This window comes from Nerophis ophidion, linkage group LG08 (assembly GCF_033978795.1).
Source record: "Nerophis ophidion isolate RoL-2023_Sa linkage group LG08, RoL_Noph_v1.0, whole genome shotgun sequence".
In the NCBI taxonomy this organism is placed as follows: Eukaryota; Metazoa; Chordata; class Actinopteri; order Syngnathiformes; family Syngnathidae; genus Nerophis; species Nerophis ophidion.
In genome coordinates, this window is record NC_084618.1 from 73,195,242 (window position 1) to 73,214,868 (window position 19,627).

General features: G+C 44.3%; 1 protein-coding gene across 4 annotated transcripts in view; it reads right to left on the reverse strand.

Moving 5' to 3' along the window:
• Positions 1-10,475: 10,475 nt before the first annotated feature.
• Positions 10,476-19,627, reverse strand: part of LOC133558363 (SH3 and cysteine-rich domain-containing protein 2-like) — an 81,762-nt gene continuing 72,610 nt past the window's right edge. For 3 of the 4 annotated variants that reach the window (XM_061909681.1, XM_061909683.1, XM_061909680.1), the window contains 3 exons: positions 16,250-16,301; positions 14,796-14,933; positions 10,476-11,580 (listed from right to left, as the gene is read on the reverse strand). In XM_061909681.1, the coding sequence (XP_061765665.1) occupies positions 11,482-11,580; positions 14,796-14,933; positions 16,250-16,301 (289 nt within the window). In that variant the 3' untranslated portion in view covers positions 10,476-11,481. The remainder of the gene's footprint in view (positions 11,581-14,795; positions 14,934-16,249; positions 16,302-19,627) is intronic. The other variant, XM_061909682.1, reaches the window with a different exon arrangement.

A 19,627-nucleotide genomic window follows, 5' to 3' on the forward strand; every position in this document is an offset into this window, starting at 1 on the left:
CGTTAAAGTGTTAAAAAATTAATTATGTTTTTTTTTTTTTACCGTTTACTTTTAGCACAATAATCCCGAGATCAACTTCAGATCTATTCGCCAATTATTAGTTGTATTGTTGTTAATGTTTTTTGTTTGTTTTAGGCCCTTCTTTGAAACACAAAATATGCAACATTTTCCCCAAAATATTTATAAGTGGAATATTTAATGTGACGTAATCGGAGCCTTGAATAGGTCAATAATTCAAAATGACATTGATTTTAATTCATTATTATTTTTTTAAAGAAAGAAACAGCCTGCATGGAAGCTTTGTGTTCGTTCAATCAATCAATCAATCAATCAATGTTTATTTATATAGCCCCAAATCACAAATGTCTCAAAGGACTGCACAAATCATTACGACTACAACATCCTCGGAAGAACCCACAAAAGGGCAAGGAAAACTCACACCCAGTGGGCAGGGAGAATTCACATCCAGTGGGACGCCAGTGACAATGCTGACTATGAGAAACCTTGGAGAGGACCTCAGATGTGGGCAACCCCCCGCCCCCCCTCTAGGGGACCGAAAGCAATGGATGTCGAGCGGGTCTAACATGATACTGTGAAAGTTCAATCCATAGTGGACCCAACACAGCCGCAAGAGTTCAGTTCAAGCGGATCCAAGACAGCAGCGAGAGTCCCGTCCACAGGAAACCATCTCAAGCGGAGGCGGATCAGCAGCGTAGAGATGTCCCCAACCGATACAGGCGAGCGTTATAAGAGTAAGCATTGCAACAATGTATTGTTACATTTCACCTGTTCGCTCTTTTATACCACTTTTTATGTTTTTAATTTTTTTCCAATTGTATTCTTAAAATGTGCCGTGGGGCCGTTAAAAAATAACCCCCGGGCCGCACTTTGGACGCCCCTGATGTAAGGTGAGGTTTGGTGTCTGAACGCGGCCGTGTCCTGATAATTTTACCCAAGAGTGTTTTGAGGTAAGTGCTGTCTCTCGGCTAATTGTTATGCTTCAAGTTACAAGCCAAAATTGGAGTTACAAGCACCCCACCCATGAGTTGGTGTAGAAATGCCACAATGAACCCTGTAAGATCCCACCGAAACATTTGCTCTTACTCGCTAGCATTAGCCTATGGCCAGAGATCGACATAATATTGCTTTCCAAGCATGGGACGGACGGAAAAAAAGCGAGATGGTGCTGAGAAAAAACAGATTATATTATTGAATTTAGGAAATAAATCGTCAAAAAATGACAGTGTGTAGCTGACTTGGCGAAGCAATTTGAGCATATCGCTGCTAGTCTGCACCGTACTTAAGCAGAATGAGTCTAACGCCAGCCAAGGATGTTAAAATAATATCCAAACGGCGGACATTTTTCCATGAATATATGCAGAAGCTGCTGATGGTGTGTTTGACAGAGAATCAGCTGGAAGAAGATACCATAATAGTAAATGCTGTACATTATCATTATATACACTCGTCTTCTCACTCCTGCGCTTACCAAAGGCATGCGGTAAGAGTAAGCATGCGCTAATTATTTTAAAACCTCTTCTCACTCCGGCACTTACCAAAGGCATGCGGTAAAAATTTGAGTGTGATGTAAGCTTGGACCTTAAATCCTACTGAATAGCTCTTTTAATTTTCCTGAAGGAACTCTCCTGAAGGAATCAATAAAGTACTATCTATCTATTAATCTTCTTCCCTTTATGCGATTTCATATTACCGGTATTGAAATCAGACTTCTGTAGTTGTTCGTGGTACATTATATTGTTTTTATACAATATTTATGTAAATGTTTGTTTTTCTTTCCAATAAAAAGGCATGTTATATGTTAAAATGGTCCATCAAATAAACTGATTTTAATTCATTTCAAAGAGAGTCAATGATTTGAGATACAAGTGTTTTGAGTTAAGAGCTCCGTCAATGAACCAATTAAGTTCGTAAGTTGAGGTACTACTGTACTTAGTACATCATAGATAGTGCATCCGTAAAGTATTCACAGTGCTTCACTTTTTCCACATTTTGTTATGTTGCAGCCTTATTCAAAAATGGAATAAATACAAATTTGTCCTCAAAATTCTACACACAATACCCCATAATCACAATGTGAAATGTTTTTATTTTTATTTTGTAAATGTATTTTAAAAAAAAATTGCATGTACTTAATTATTTACAGTATTTGCTCTGTACTTTGTTAATGCACTTTTGGCAGCAATTACAGCCTCAAGTCTTTTTGAATACAATGCCAAAAGCTTGGCACAACTATACAGTTCCGCTCATTCCTTTTTGCAGCACCTTTCAAGATTCCTCAGGTTGGATGAGAAGCATTGGTTTCCGTCCAGGATGTCTCTGTATATTGCTGCATTCATCTTTCCCTCTATCCTGACTAGTCTCCCAGTTCCTGCCGCTAAAAACCATCCCCACAGCATGATGCTGCCACCACCATGCTTCGCTTTGGTTTCCTCCAAACATTATGCCTGGCATTCAGACTAAATAGGTCGAACTTTGTGTCAGCAAACCAGAGCATTTTGTTTCTTATGGTCTGAGAGTCTTTCAAGTGCATTTTGCCGAACTTGACTAAAAATGGCTTCCTTCTGGCCACTCTATCATACAGGCCTGATTGGTGGTTTGCTGCAGAGATGGTTGTCCTTCTGGAAGGTTCTCCTCTCTCCACAGAGGTACGCTCTAGCTCTGACAAAATGACCATGGGGTTCTTGGTCACCTCCCTGACTAGACTAAGATGACTGCAGCAATGCACAGAAACATCCTGGATGGAAACCAACGCTTCCCAACCAACCTGATGGAGCTTGAGAGGTGCTGCAAAGAGGAATTAGCACAACAAAGATTGTGGCATCGTATTCAAAAATACTTCAGGTTGTAATTGCTGCAAAAGGTGCATCAACAAAGTATTGAGCAAAGGCTGTGAATACTTATGTACATGCGCAGGACTGTCTCAGAAAATTAGAATATTGTGATAAAGTCCTTTACTTTCTGTAATGCAACTAAAACCATGAAAATGTCATACATTCTGGATTCATTACACATCAACTGAAATATTGCAAGCCTTTTATTATTTTAATATTGCTGATTATGGCATACAGCTTAAAAAAACTCGAAAATCCTATCTCAAAAAAATTGAATATTTCCTCAGACCAATTTAAAAAAAAAGATTTATAACAGCAAAACAAAATCAATCATTTAAAAATGTGAATTAATGCACTCAGTACTTGGTTGGGAATCCTTTTGCACGGATTACTGCATCAATGCGGCGTGGCATGGAGGCAATCGGCCTGTGGCATTGCTGAGGTGTTATGGATGCCCAGGATGCTTCAAAAGTAGCCTTTAGCTCATTTGCATTATTGGGCCTGGTGTCTTTCAGCTTCTTCTTCACAATACCCCACAAATTTTGTATGAGGTTCAAGTCAGGGGAGTTGGCAGGCCAATCGAGGACAATAATGCCATGGTCAGTACACCAGTTATTGCTGGTTTTGGCACTGTGGGCAGGTGCCAGATCATAGAGAATCTGTGGGGGAAAATTTTCTGGGACAGTCCTGTATTTTTGAAGTTTTTTTATTTTTAATACATTTGCAAAAAAAATAAAAATAAGAATAACATTTCCATATTGTCATAATAAGTTATTGTCTGTAGAATTTTGAGGACAAAAATGAATTTATTTGGAATAAGGTTGTGACATAAAAATAAATGGAAAAAGTAAAGCGCTGTGAATACTTTCCCGGATGCACTGTAATTTAGTCAACCACTAAAACAACACAGTTTTTACCTCTGTTTTGAAAATAAAAGGTAGCTTCAATTAGAAGCTTGAAACTGATCTGGTGTTGGAACCAACTGTGAACAAACCAACATTATGATATGCGAATGTCCACCTTTACACATGTACACAACACGAGAAGAAGCTAACATCAAATATTCATAGCACCTGGTAAGCTTGTTTCACAAACTCCAAGGGGAAGCACTTTTTTTGCCTTTTTGTATAATATCCACCAGAGCGCACACACAGTGTGAGATTATTATGTATATCCCTGCCTTTGCTGCAAGGGCTGTTTTGTGCTCGTGTTTTTCTCGTCTGCCAAAGCTGCAGAAAATAAATAAATAAAAAGCTTTCCTCTGCGCTAACAGCGCTCGGCTCCCGCTTGGCCCGCCCGTGTAATCATCGATGCTATTTTCGGCGTGCATTTTCGTACACAATTTGCATTGTCACCGTGTTCCTGCTGTCAACGCCCTTTTGCTGCTTTCTTTGTTCTTTAAAGAGGCAATAAATGTGAACACGGGCTGAGAGCATTGAATTTTACGGCGCAAATGTCTCCTTTTAACTCATTCTTGCAGTAAATGTGCGAAAAGAGAGACTCACTCTATGCTATTGGGAGTTATTTTGTGCAGAAATAGAGCAAATATTATTGTCTCTTGCCAGAAAAAGTCAGCAAAATTGAAAATGTGGGGTCAGCAAATTGATGCTTTGCCACTTTGCATGTCTTTCCAGCTCCCTCCGCAGAGAGCAAGAACACATTTGATCCAAATTGATAGCAGAATTGGGTCATGATATGACAAATGTTCATGCACATAGCACACGCGCACACGCCATCTCTGCCAGCTTTGTGCACGGCCTGCCAGCAGCTTTTCCGCTGCCAATTAGTTTTATTGGGAGTTAATCGAATTATTTACGCTCGTTATGAACAAGCAAATCCTTCCAGGCTTTACACTTCACTACCCGGCGATTCTATGTGATGCTAGACGCTAAAAATAAAAGGCTAATTAGATCACCTCCACTTCCAGTCAGTAAGTAACTTGACAGCGTCAATAATCAATAAGGTCCACAATCAGAGGCATGTCCGTTAAAGCCTGTGAATGAGCGCAGGGCTGCACATGGCAACACATACTGTCGCGTGTATAGCTTTCCCTATATAGTTTATTTACTTATCTGCAGAGAGTGCTCTGCATCTACTACATGTGCTACGGTGTTTGATTTGAATGTGTCAATCAGAGACAGACACATAATCTTCAGTGTTCGTCTGACTTTATTGATGCTAAATGGCGGCGAGACAGTGAAAGGAATGGTGGCACGTCATGGTGAGAGACTGGCTAGAAGTGAACCTGAGCCCATGTTGTGTTACGTTGCTGACACACACGCGGCTACAAAATAGAAGTCAGTGCCTGTAGATCAAGTGTGCATAGTGTTTAGGCTTATTATAAGTAAATAGTGTAGAGAGTGTAAACAAGACTCTCCTAGTTTAGAAATAATTGCCCTTAGTCAACATATTACATCACTATAAGGCTACACACAAATACTGTCACGTTGTATTTACATTTATTGCTGACACCACCTGATGTGTTATGATGTGATGATGATACAGGACCTCACATGTTATATACAGTACACTCCTAAGGGAGATTACTGAAGTGAAACTTGGATATACATAAAAGTAGTCAGCGTACAGCTTATATCGCAGTATGTTTTTTATATTCACTGAAAAATGACTCCTGTAGTAATGGTAGGAAGATAATTGGCTGGTGGGAGTTGCATGAGTGCTGCCAGCACTGGACAGCAGCGGTTCATTGAGGAGAAAAATAAATTGCTGAGGAAACTGAAGGTGAAGGCGTGGCTAACTATGTCTCTTCCAGATCTGAGCCCAGTTGAGAACCTGTGCAAAGAAAGCAGGAAAGAAAGAAAGGGAGGAAGGAAAGCAGAAAAGAAGAAAGGATGAATGGCAGGAAAGAGGAAAGGTAGGAAGGCAGGAAAGAGGGAAGGGTGAATGGCAGGAAGGTAGGGAGGAAGGCAGGAAAGAGAGAATGATCAATGGCAGGACGGAGGGAAGGTAGGAAGGCAGGAAAGAGGAAAGGTAGGAAGGCAGGAAAGAGGGAAGGGTGAATGGCAGGAAGGTAGGGAGGAAGGCAGAAAAGAGGGAATGATCAATGGCAGGATGGAGGGAAGGTATGAAGGAAAGCAAGAAGAAAGGAAGACAGTAAGGCCGGAAGGAAAGAAGAAAGCAATATAGGTTTTAATGAGGTCTAGTAGAAAGGAAGGAAGAGAAATGGAAAGCAGAAAAGAAGGAAGGAAATAAAGGAAAGAAGGAAGGAAAACAGGAAAGAAGGAAGGCAAACAAGAAAGAAGAAAGGAAGGAAGGAAAGAAGGAAGAAAAAAAGAAGGAAGCCAGGCAGGAAAGAAGAAAGGAAAGGAAGGCTGGAAGAAAGAAAGGTAGGAAAATGAGAAAGGAAGAAAAGAAAAAAGGAAGGCAGGAAAGAAGAAAGAAAGAAAGGAGGGAAGGAAGGAAGGAAGGAAGGAACACAGACAAGCAGAAAGGATGAACGGCAGGAGGGAGGGAATGTAGGAAGGCAGGGAAAAGGGAATGATGAATGTCAGGAAGATAGGAAGGAGGAGAGGAAGAAAGGAAGGTAGGAAGGCAGGACAGAGGGAAGGTAGGAAGACAGGAAAGAGGGAAGAATTAATGGAAAGAAGGAGGGAAGGTATGAAGTCAGGAAAGTGGGAAGGATGAATGCAGGAAGGTAGGAAGAAAGGGAGGAAGAAAGGAAGGGAGGAAGGCGGGAAAGAGGGAGTGATCAATGGCAGGATGAGGGAAGGTAGGAAGGCAAGAAAGAAGAAAGGATGAATGGCAGGAAGGAGGAAAGGTAGGAAGGCAGGAAAGAGGGAAGGGTGAATGGCAGGAAGGTAGGGAAGAAGGCAGAAAAGAGGGAATGATCAATGGCAGGACGGAGGGAAGGTAGGAAGGCAGGAAAGAGGAAAGGATTAACCATAGGAAGGAGGGAAGGTAGGAAGGCAGGTAAGAGGGAAGGATGAATGGCAGGAAGGAGGGACGTTAGGAAGGCAGGAAAGAGGGAATGATGAATGGCAGGAAGGTAGGAAGGAGGGGAGGAAGAAAGGAAGGGAGGAAAGCGGGAAAGAGGGAATGATCAATGGCAGGATGGAGGGAAGGTATGAAGGCAAGAAAGAAGAAGGAAAGAAGAAAGCAATATAGGTTTTAATGAGGTCTAGTAGAAAGGAAGGAAGAAAAATGGAAAGCAGAAAAGAAGGAAGGAAATAAAGGAAAGAAGGAAGGAAAACAGGAACGAAGGAAGGTAAACAAGAAAGAAGAAAGGAAGGAAGGAAAGAAGGAAGAAAAAAAAAGAAGGAAGCCAGGCAGGAAAGAAGAAATGGCAGCTGTCAGGAAAGAAGAAAGGAAAGGAAGGCTGGAAGAAAGAAAGGTAGGAAAATGAGAAAGGAAGAAAAGAAAAAAGGAAGGCAGGAAAGAAGAAAGAAAGAAAGGAGGGAAGGAAGGAAGGAAGGAACACAGACAAGCAGAAAGGATGAACGGCAGGAAGGAGGGAATGTAGGAAGGCAGGGAAAAGGGAATGATGAATGTCAGGAAGATAGGAAGGAGGAGAGGAAGAAAGGAAGGTAGGAAGGCAGGACAGAGGGAAGAATTAATGGAAAGAAGGAGGGAAGGTATGAAGTCAGGAAAGTGGGAAGGATGAATGCAGGAAGGTAGGAAGAAAGGGAGGAAGAAAGGAAGGGAGGAAGGCGGGAAAGAGGGAGTGATCAATGGCAGGATGAGGGAAGGTAGGAAGGCAAGAAAGAAGAAAGGATGAATGGCAGGAAGGAGGAAAGGTAGGAAGGCAGGAAAGAGGGAAGGGTGAATGGCAGGAAGGTAGGGAAGAAGGCAGAAAAGAGGGAATGATCAATGGCAGGACGGAGGGAAGGTAGGAAGGCAGGAAAGAGGAAAGGATTAACCATAGGAAGGAGGGAAGGTAGGAAGGCAGGTAAGAGGGAAGGATGAATGGCAGGAAGGAGGGACGTTAGGAAGGCAGGAAAGAGGGAATGATGAATGGCAGGAAGGTAGGAAGGAGGGGAGGAAGAAAGGAAGGGAGGAAAGCGGGAAAGAGGGAATGATCAATGGCAGGATGGAGGGAAGGTATGAAGGCAAGAAAGAAGAAGGAAAGAAGAAAGCAATATAGGTTTTAATGAGGTCTAGTAGAAAGGAAGGAAGAAAAATGGAAAGCAGAAAAGAAGGAAGGAAATAAAGGAAAGAAGGAAGGAAAACAGGAAAGAAAGAAGGTAAATAAGAAAGAAGAAAGGAAGGAAGAAAAAAAAGAAGGAAGCCAGGCAGGAAAGAAGAAATGGCAGCTGTCAGGAAAGAAGAAAGGAAAGGAAGGCTGGAAGAAAGAAAGGTAGGAAAATGAGAAAGGAAGAAAAGAAAAAAGGAAGGCAGGAAAGAAGAAAGAAAGAAAGGAGGGAAGGAAGGAAGGAAGGAAGGAACACAGACAAGCAGAAAGGATGAATGGCAGGAGGGAGGGAATGTAAGAAGGCAGGGAAAAGGGAATGATGAATGTCAGGAAGATAGGAAGGAGGAGAGGAAGAAAGACAGGAAAGAGGGAAGAATTAATGGAAAGAAGGAGGGAAGGTATGAAGGCAGGAAAGTGGGAAGGATGAATGCAGGAAGGTAGGAAGAAAAGGAGGAAGAAAAGAAGGGAGGAAGGCGGGAAAGAGGGAATGATCAATGGCAGGATGAGGGAAGGTAGGAAGGCAAGAAAGAAGAAAGGAAGACAGTAAGGCAAGAATGAAAGAAGAAAGCAAAAGAAGAAATAAGGAGGTCAGGCAGAAAGGGGGGAAGTAAAACGGGAAAGAAGGAATAAAAAAGGAAAGCATGAAAAAAGGAAGGATACAAAGGAAAGAAGGAAGGAAAGCAAGAAAGAAGGAAGGAAGGGAGGAAAGAAAGGTAGAAAAGAAAGAAGGAAGTCAGGCAGGCAGGAACGAAGAAAGGAAGAGAGGTAGGAAAATGAGAAAAAAGGAAAAGAAAAAATTAAGGTAGGAAAGAAGACAGAAAGAACGGCAGGAAAGGAGAAAGGAAGGAAGGTAGGAAAGAAGGAAGGAAGGCAGGAAGTTGGAGGACCAAAGACACAATGTGGGCATGTTCACTGTGAGGTGTACTGATGTGTGTTGCTATGTAAAGGCCGATGTTTCCCCTCAATCAACCACATCTCCCCAATGCCCTGAGACACACTCCTTGTGTTGCCAGCTAGTGTGTTACACAACCATGGCTGTGTTACACAACAATGGCTGTGTGTCACAGAACAATGGTTGTGTAACACACAACAATGACTGTGTGTTACACAACCATGGCTGTGTGTCACACAACAATAGTTGTGTGTTGACTTGTTTCTTAGAGGACAGTATGTCTACACTGTTGTACACAGACTGATATCCAAGTTTCGTTGTGATCGTATTGTCTCTTAGGCATATATTGTATCAAAATAGTTTATGAAATGTGAAGAGAAGTGTGTACACTTTGGTGAAATAACTATAAATCAGGGGTCACCAACCTTTTCTGAAAGCAAGAGCTACTTCTTGGGCACTGATTAATGTGAAGGGCTACCAGTTTGATACACACATATACATTGGCAGAAATAGCCAATTTGCTCAATTAACCTTAAACTCGATGTTATTATTAATAATTCATGATATTTATCTTTGTGGAAACACTGATCATCTTAATGATTTCTCACAAAAAATATATATTTTTGATGACATGTTTTAAATAGGTTTAAATCCAATCTGCACTTTGTCAGAATATATAACAACTTGGACCAAGCTATATTTCTAACAAAGACAAATCATTATTTCTTCTCGACAAAAATGTTAAAAGAATTAAAAAAAAAAGATTTTCTAGATTTGCCAGAATAATGTTTTTGAATTTTAATCATAATAAGTTTGAAGAAATATTTCACAAATATTCTTCGTCGAAAAAACAGAAGCTAAAATGGAGAATTAAATTAAAATATATTTATCATTCTTTACGATAAAAAATTAAATTTACTTGAACATTGATTTAAATTGTCAGGAAAGAAGAAGAAGGAATTTAAAAGATAAAAAGGTATTTATATATGTGTTTAAAAATCCAAAAATAATTTTTAAGGTTGTATTTTTTATCTAAAATTGTCTTTCTGAAAGTTATAAGAAGCAAAGTAAAAAAAATAAATGTATTTATTCAAACAAGTGAAGACCAAGTCTTTAAAATATTTTCTTGGATTTTTTTGAAATTATATTTATATAGCGCCTTTCTCTAGTGACTCAAAGCACTTTACGGCTTGGTAGAGTGGCCGTGCCAGCAACTCGGGGGTTGCAGGTTCGATTCCCACTTCCGCCATCCTAGTCACTGCCGTTGTGTCCTTGGGCAAGACACTTTACCCACCTGCTCCCAGTGCCACCCACACTGGTTTAAATGTAACTTAGATATTGGGTTTCACTATGTAAAGCGCTTTGAGTCACTAGAGAAAAGCGCTATATAAATATAATTCACTTCACTTCACTTTACATAGTGAAACCCAATTGCTAAGTTCCATTTAAACCAGTGTGGGTGGCACTGGGAGCAGGTGGGTAAAGTGTCTTGCCCAAGGACACAACGGCAGTGACTAAGATGGTGGAACCGGGGCTCGAACCTGGAACCCTCAAGTTGCTGGCACGGTCACTCTACCAACCGAGCTATACCGTCCCTCAATTTTCAAATTCTATTTGAGTTTTGTCTCTCTTAGAATTAAAAATGTCGAGTAAAGTGAGACCAGCTTGCTAGCAAATAAATACAATTTAAAAAATAGAGACAGCTCACTGGTAAGTGCTGCTATTTGAGCTATTTTTAGAACGGGCCAGCGGGCGACTCATTTGGTCCTTACGGGCACCGCGTTGGTGACCCCTGCTATAAATCCATGCTGTTCGGTTAAAGCAGAAAAAAAGGCGTTTGTCATTTATCCTGCGCATTATGAAGGACTCAACTTACGCAACCCACAGAGAGGGAGAGAAAAAAAAAGACATTTGACAGCCGCCGCCTCCTTTTTGACACTGAGTTGGGGATTATGTTTTTTGCTGTGCTGCACTTTCAGCACACTCTCTCCAACAGAAATGATATAAATAACCGGCTGATAAGGCAGATTTTATGGACAACATCTGTGCATGAAGACAGACGGCCAACGCGAGAGACGTCCGTGCTGTTAAAACTTTTAAATAAGAGCGGCGCTAGATGTGTGTATGTGAGGTATGAGAAGGTATTTTTTTAGATGAACTAGGAAGCACAGGCATGTATGTACATGATACATAAATGAGTGAATAACAGTGGCCTTTCAAATCTTTTAACGCCAAGCGGCAACGCTATATTTTCCCTACGCGGAGTGGAGACAGTCAGCAGTTTCAGTTCGCTTCCAGAAGTTTCAGCGCACTTTTGTATTCCAGGGAACCGGAATGAGGTATCCAGACTTCCTGCACATATTCCTCAGAGTGGTGCTACATTTCTGACGTGAGCGACAGTAGAGTAGCTCTAAAGAAAGTCACTCACTCGGGCTTTAAGTTTCTGCACTGAAAAAAATCTAACAAAAAAAAACAAACAAATTAGCAAAGCCACTTCCATTGAGGAAAACATTCTCGGATTCTTCCGTCAAGTATACTTATTAATACTATTACTATTATCAGCAAAATAAGTAGTGATTAAAAAGAGGTCATATTTCAAGTAGGATGTTCACAGGGACCAAGCCTCGCTTCTTCCCGCTGCTCAGACGCAGAAAGCCATCAATGTCCTCGTTTTTTCCGAAACAGATCTGCAGAGGGATGGTGGGCGAATGATGGGAGCATGGGTGAGTGGGGGGAGCATGAGTGAGTGGGGGGAGCATGAGTGAGTTATGGGAGCATAGGTGAGTGGTGGGAGCATGGGTGAGTGGTGGGAGCATGGGTGAGTGGTGGGAGCGTGAGTGAGTGGTGGGACCATGAGTGAGTTATGGGAGTATGGACGAGTGGTGGGAGCATGGGTGAGTGGGGGGAGCATGAGTGAGTGGGGGGAGCATGAGTGAGTTATGGGAGCATAGGTGAGTGGTGGGAGCATGGGTGAGTTATGGGAGTGTGGACGAGTGGTGGGACCATGAGTGAGTTATGGGAGTATGGACGAGTGGTGGGAGCATGGGTGAGTGGTGGGCGAGTGGGAGTGGTGGGAATATGGGCGAGTAGTGGGAGTATGGGCGAGCGGTGGAGCATGGACGAGTGGTGGGACCATGGACGAGTGGTGGGAGCATGGGCGAGTGGTGGAGGATGAGTAAGTGGTGGGGGTATGGGCGAGTGCGAGTGGTGGGAATATGGGCGAGTGGTGAGAGTATGGGCGAGCGGTGGAGCATGGACGAGTGGTGGGACCATGGACGAGTGGTGGGAGGATGGGCGAGTGGTGGAGGATGAGTAAGTGGTGGGGGTATGGGCGAGTGCGAGTGGTGGGAATATGGGCGAGTGCGAGTGGTGGGAATATGGGCGAGTGGTGAGAGTATGGGCGAGCGGTGGAGGATGAGCGAGTGGTAGGAGTATGGGCGAGTAGTGGGAGGATGAACGAGTGGTAGGAGTATGGGCGAGTAGTGGGAGTATGAGCGAGTGGTGGGAGTATGGAGGAGTGGTGGGAGTATGGAGGAGTGGTGGGAGTATGGGCAAATGGTGGGGGATTGGGAGTGGGGGGAGTATGGGCGAGCGGTGGAAGATGAGCGAGTGGTGGAGGATGAACGAGTGGTGGGAGTATGGGCGAGTGGTGGAGGATTGGGAGTGTTGGGAGTATGGGCGAATGGTGGAGGATGAGCGAGTGGTGGGAATATGGGCGAGTGCGAGTGGTGGGAATATGGGCGAGCAGTGGGAGTATGGGTGAGCGGTGGGAGTATGGGCGAGCGGTGGGAGTAGGGGCGAGTCGTGGAGGATGAGCGAGCGGTGGGAGTAGGGGCGAGTGGTGGGAGTATGGGCGAGCGGTGGGAGTAGGGGCGAGCGGTGGGAGTAGGGGCGAGCGGTGGGAGTAGGGGCGAGCGGTGGAGGATGAGCAAGTGGTGGGAGTAGGGGCGAGAGGTGGGAGTATGGGCGAGCAGTGGGAGTAGGGGCGAGCGGTGGGAGTATGGGCGAGCAGCGGGAGTAGGGGCGAGCGGTGGAGGATGAGCAAGTGGTGGGAGTAGGGGCGAGAGGTGGGAGTATGGGCGAGCGGTGGGAGTAGGGGCGAGCGGTGGAGGATGAGCGAGTGGTGGGAGTAGGGGCGTGTGGTTGCGGTAGGGGTGTATGGGCAAGCGGTGAGAGTATGGGCGAGCGGTGGGTGTATGGGCAAGTGGTGAGAGTATGGGCAAGAGGTGAGAGTGGGGGCGAGCGGTGGGAGTAGGGGCGAGCAGTGGGGGTAGGGGCGAGCGGTGGAGGATGAGCAAGTGGTGGGAGTATGGGCGAGTGGTGGGAGTATGGGCGAGCAGTGTGAGTAGGGGCGAGCAGTGGGAGTAGGGGTGAGCGGTGGAGGATGAGCAAGTGGTGGGAGTAGGGGCGAGAGGTGGGAGTATGGGCGAGCAGTGTGAGTAGGGGCGAGCAGTGGGAGTAGGGGCGAGCAGTGGGAGTAGGGGCGAGCGGTGTAGGATGAGCGAGTGGTGGGAGTAGGGGCGAGAGGTGGGAGTAAGGGCGAGCGGTGGGAGTATGGGCGAGCGGTGGGAGTAGGGGCGAGCAGTGGGAGTAGGGGCGAGCGGTGGAGGATGAGAGAGTGGTGGGAGTAGGGGCGAGAGGTGGGAGTATGGGCGAGCAGTGGGAGTAGGGGCAAGCGGTGGAGGATGAGCAAGTGGTGGGAGTAGGGGCGAGAGGTGGGAGTATGGGCGATCGGTGGGAGTAGGGGCGAGCAGTGGGAGTAGGGGCGAGCGGTGGAGGATGAGCAAGTGGTGGGAGTAGGGGAGAGAGGTGGGAGTATGGGCGAGCAGTGGGAGTAGGGGCGAGCGGTGGAAGTAGGGGTGAGCGGTGGGAGAATGGGCGAGCGGTGGGAGTATGGGCGAGCGGTGGAAGTAAGGGCGAGCAGTGGGAGTAGGGGCGAGTGTGAGTGGTGGGAGTATGGGCGAGCGGTGGGAGAAGGGGCGAGCAGTGGGAGTAGGGGGGTGAGCGGTGGAGGATGAGCAAGTGGTGGGAGTAGGGGAGAGAGGTGGGAGTATGGGCGAGCAGTGGGAGTAGGGGCGAGCGGTGGAAGTAGGGGTGAGCGGTGGGAGAATGGGCGAGCGGTGGGAGTATGGGCGAGCGGTGGAAGTAAGGGCGAGCAGTGGGAGTAGGGGCGAGTGTGAGTGGTGGGAGTATGGGCGAGCGGTGGGAGAAGGGGCGAGCAGTGGGAGTAGGGGGGCGAGCGGTGGAGGATGAGCAAGTGGTGGGAGTAGGGGCGAGAGGTGGGAGTAGGGGCGAGCGGTGGAAGTAGGGGTGAGCGGTGGGAGTAGGGGAGAGCAGTGGGAGTAGGGGCGAGTGTGAGTGGTGGGAGTATGGGCGAGCGGTGGAAATATGGGCGAGCGGTGGGAGTATGGGCGAGCAGTGGGAGTATGGGCGAGCGGTGGGAGTATGGGCGAGCGGTGGGAGTATGGGGGAGTGTGAGTGGTGGGAGTATGGGCGAGCGGTGGAAATATGGGCGAGCGGTGGGAGTATGGGGGAGCAGTGGGAGTAGGGGCGAGCGGTGGAAGCAGGGGTGAGCGGTGGGAGTAGGGGCGAGCGGTGGAAATATGGGCGAGCGGTGAATGTATGAACAAATGATGGGAGCATGGGTGAGTGTGGGAGGACGGGTGAGGCGGGGTAGCACGAGAGTACGATTGGGTACAAACAGTTGGGAAAATGGACGAGGAAAGGTAAAAGAGGCAGAACGTGAGAGAGATTCTGAGTCTGAGTCTATAAGTGAGCTGCATTAAAATCCAAACAGTCCTCTTGTCATTTCAGCAATTTTCCGCATTAATTTGCATAACTTGTTTTAATGCGTTCTGTGTGTGTACGGTCAGTGTGTAGCAAGCATTTTATGTGTTTTCACCTGGGCCTCTTTCACCGTCATCTGGCCTTTGTCTCTGTTGCCGTGGAAACCAGCCGTGACCTTCCACACCCGCTCGCCGGGGCGGACGCGCTGCACAAAGTTGGCAGGGAAATATCCCACCTTGTTTTGGCTTTTCCCCTGAAAATCACACACAAACACACACACACACACACACACATTTGTCTATGGAACTTAATTAGGTAGACCTGCATAGCCTACATCAGGATCGTCCAAAGAAAATTGAAGGTTCACACTTTGACATTCCACAAACTACCTTTAAATAATAACTTAAATATAACAGTCAAATAATTTTATAAATAATTAAATCATGAAATAAAAAATGTTTTAAATCATGAAATAAATAATTAATTCAAAAAATAATTAAGAAATAATTTATTGAATCATGACTTATTAAACAATTAAATGTAATTGTACATTACATAAATAATGACACATTCAAAACCACATTCATGTATCCAATTTTAATTATAATTAATGAAACTAGCTGTATTTATTTATCTAATTTTGTACCATCTGGGCCACCATAGATAGCAGTGAAAAAATTTGAAAATAAAACTCTTGAAAGAATCGATGCTATAGGACAGTGGTCCCCAACCCTTTTGTAGCTGAGAACCGGTCAACGCTTGATAATTTGTCCCTCTTTTATGAAAAAGGGAAGTTTTTGTCATGAAAAAGGGAGGTTTTATGGGTTGGTGCACTAATTGTAAGTGTATCTTGTGTTTTTTATGTTCATTTAATTAAAAAAAAAATAAAAATAAAAAATAAAATAAAAAATGAATAAAATAAAATAAAAATAAATTCTGCGGCCCGGTACCAATCGAGCTGCGCCCCGGTGGTTGGGGACGACTGCTGTAGGATACACAGGTAGTCGACCATTTTCCGGGTATTTGGATAATTTTTCTGGGTTTTGAGCCCCGCGCCATATTTGGAACTCCCTGCTGTGCAAGCCTGTTATGTCTGCTTTGTTTATTTGATTAATGATACAGATTATTATAAACAAATCACAATTATCTACTAAAAACGCAGCTTGCAGAATTAACAGAACAAGAACAACAACAAAAAAGCAGCAGCCTTGTGAAGCGCTAATCTCTTACAGCAGCCATCAGAAAGCAGACCAACAAAGCAAAGGCATGTTTGCACCATGCAAGCATTAATTAGCTCATGTATTACTAATGGAAACTATGGTAACTTCTGCCAGCGTCAGGAAGCTGACGATCTCCCTGACGTCTTATGAAACACTTGACGCCATCCACGCTAACACCTACATCCATTGAGCTTCAAGAGCACCAACAGGTCTGGTCTTCTTGGACTGGAGGAGGCTTGACTGATTGCACAAGAGCCATAACAGACAGCCTTTTTGTTCACAATAGGTCAACTAGAACAGCAGGAATAAAAACAACCAACCCCCCCAAAAAATGTAAAAATAAACTTACCTTCCACCAGTCCTCATTGGAGTCATCTGTGACTTTGACCCGATCCCCAGGCCTGATAGACAATTCAAAAAAATGTGTAAAAAGAATTGAAAACATTATTTTGGAATACATTTTTTTTTATATACTACAGCTTTTATTAAAGTATGAGTTTCATTTGTTTTGAGTTAGAACAGTTAAAAAGCTTTCATGTTTGCTTCTTAAAGGCCTACTTATTCAAACGGGGATAGCAGGTCCATTCTATGTGTCATACTTGATCATTTCACAATATTGCCATATTTTTGCTGAAAGGATTTAGTAGAGAACATCGACGATAAAGTTCGCAACTTTTGGTGCTGATAAAAAATTATCAGTACCGGAAGTAGCAGACGATGTGCGCGTGACGTCAAAAAGGGTACCAAAATGGATACATGGATGATACAGCAGAGGATTGGGAGAATGTCATGTGGTCAGATGAAACCAAAATAGAACTTGTTGGTATAAACTCAAGTCGTCGTGTTTGGAGGAAGAAGAATACTGAGTTGCATCCCAAGAACACCACACCTACTGTGAAGCATGGGGGTGGAAACATCATGCTTCGGGGCTGTTTTTCTGCTAAGGGGACAGGACGATTGATCCGTGTTAAGGAAAGTATGAATGGGGCCATGTATCGTGAGATTTTGAGCCAAACGTCCTTCCATCAGTGAGAGCTTTGAATGGTTGACCAAATACTTATTTTCCACCATAATTTACAAATAAATTCTTTAAAATTCCTCCAATGTGAATTCCTTGATTTTTTTTTATATTCTGTCTCTCACAGTTGAAGTGTACCTATGATGAAAATTACAGACCTATGTCATCATTTAAAGTGGGAGAACTTGCACAATCGGTGGCAAACTAAATACTTTTTTGCCCCATTGTATCTGTCTGGATTGGAGCCTGCAGTGCCTCGGACTGGAAGTCTCTCCAGAGATTGGTGAGGACGGCAGAAAAGGTCATCAGGATTCGTCTTCCTCCTATCCAGGAGATCGCAAAAAGCCGCTGCCTGACCAGGGCTCAGAAAATTTGCAAAGACTCCTCCCACCCCCACCAAGGACTGTTTTCACTGCTGGACTCTAGGAAGAGGTTCCGCAGCCTCCGTAGCAGAACCTCCAGATTCTGTAACAGCTTCTTCCCTCAGGCCGTTAGACCAGGGGCGCTCACACTTTTTCTGCAGGCGAGCTACTTTTCAATTGACCAAGTCGAGGAGATCTACCTCATTCCTATTTATAATTTATATTTATTTATTTATGAAAGAGACATTTTTGTTAACAAGTTAATGGTGTTTAATGATAATACAAGCATGTTTAACACACATAGATTCCTTTCTTTCATGAAGACAAGAATATAAGTTGGTGTATTTGATTCTGATGACTTGCATTGATTGGAATCAGACAGTGGTGCTGATAACGTCCGCATTTTCAAATGGAGGAAAAAAAAAAGTCCTCCTTTCTGTCCAATACCACATGAAAGTGGTTGGATTTGGCATCTCATTTGTCCAACTTGCATACTCGTTTTCAAACACTTTGTTATGAGAGTAGCATATGTGTGTGGCCCTTTAATGTCTGGCAGCAGGTGAGTGACGTCAGTGACTGTGCGGGTGGGCAAGCAAGTGAGAAAGCGGTCGCTGAGGGCGGGGGAGAAATACATTGGCATCAAACTCCGTAGCTTGCTAGCTTGTGCACGCTAGCTTTCTGAGACTCTTATTTTGTTAGCACAGGCAGGATGAAACAGGTCTTTTATGGTGAAGACAGGAACTGTGCTGTCGGTCTTTAGAGTTTTGACAGTAGGTATGGAGTCTCTAGAAATAAAATGTGTTTCTCTGCGTCCGCCCTGTTAGTGATTTTTTTCTTAAATATGAGCTCTCAGCAGCCAGCGTCATCTCACAAGATCCTCGGGTGCCGAGAATGTCAAACAACTGATGAAAGTGAAGTCTTGGTATGATTGATGATTGCTCATTTTTATGTCTATTTTTTAATGCCTGGCTTGAGATCGACTGGCACACCCTCCGAGATCGACCAGTCGACGTAATGGGCACCCCTGCGTAAGACTCTTGAACGCATCATAATTAAATTATCCCCTCAACTCCCCCCAAAATGGATTAACTCGCTGGAATATAAAAGACAATATAGCATACATCCATAAACGTGGACGAATGTGAATATATTTATCTGTACAGTAATCTATTTATTTATTATATATATATATTTATATATTATTTATATATAGCTATTTCATTATATATGCATCTTATTGCTTTTTTTTTATCCTGCACTACCATGAGCTTATGTAACGAAATTTTGTTCTTATCCTCTCGCGACTGTGTTGGATCCATTATGGATTGAACTTTCACAGTATCATGTTAGACCCGCTCGACATCCATTGCTTTCCTCCTCTCCAAGGTTCTCATAGTCATCATTGTCACCGACGTCCCACTGGGTCATTATTGTCACCGATGTCCCACTGGGTCATTATTGTCACCGATGTCCCACTGGGTGTGAGTTTTCCTTGCCCTTATGTGGGCCTACCGAGGATGTCGTAGTGGTTTGTGCAGCCCTTTGAGACACTAGTGATTTAGGGCTATATAAGTAAACATTGATCGATTGATTGATTAATCTGTGCTGTAAAGTTCAAATTTGAGTGACAATAAAAAGGAAGTCTAGTCTAGTCCCCCTTCTCTAGTCTAGTCCCCCTTCTCTAGTCTAGTATGCCAGTGGGCAAGAAGAAATCCCCTTGCCATTTCTGTTCATGCTATCATTATCAAAAAATGACTTCATCATCCATCCATCCATTTTCTACCGCTTATTCCCTTTCGGGGTCGCGGGGGGCGCTGGCGCCTATCTCAGCTACAATCGGGCGGAAGGCGGGGTACACCCTGGACAAGTCGCAACCTCATCGCAGGGCCAACACAGATAGACAGACAACATTCACACTCACATTCACACACTAGGGACCATTTAGTGTTGCCAATCAACCTATCCCCAGTGGGAGGAAGCCGGAGTACCCGGAGGGAACCCACGCGTTCACGGGGAGAACATGCAAACTCCACACAGAAAGATCCCGAGCCTGGATTTGAACCCAGGACTGCAGGACCTTCGTATTGTGAGGCAGACGCACTAACCCCTCTGCCACCGTGAAGCCCTGACTTCATCATATTAAACTTAATTTAAAATTGCAACTTAATTGTAGTGATCAAGTGTTTTACACTGCGAATAAATAAGTATAGTGTCAGCCAGGGGGGATCAGCGTTTATGAAAAATCGACCGATACTAATCAATGGCTGATCGATCAGCACATCCCCTACCTAATTGTATGTTTTGAGCAGGGGAAAAAGCAGTATTTTGTCATTTTCCTTCAATTGTC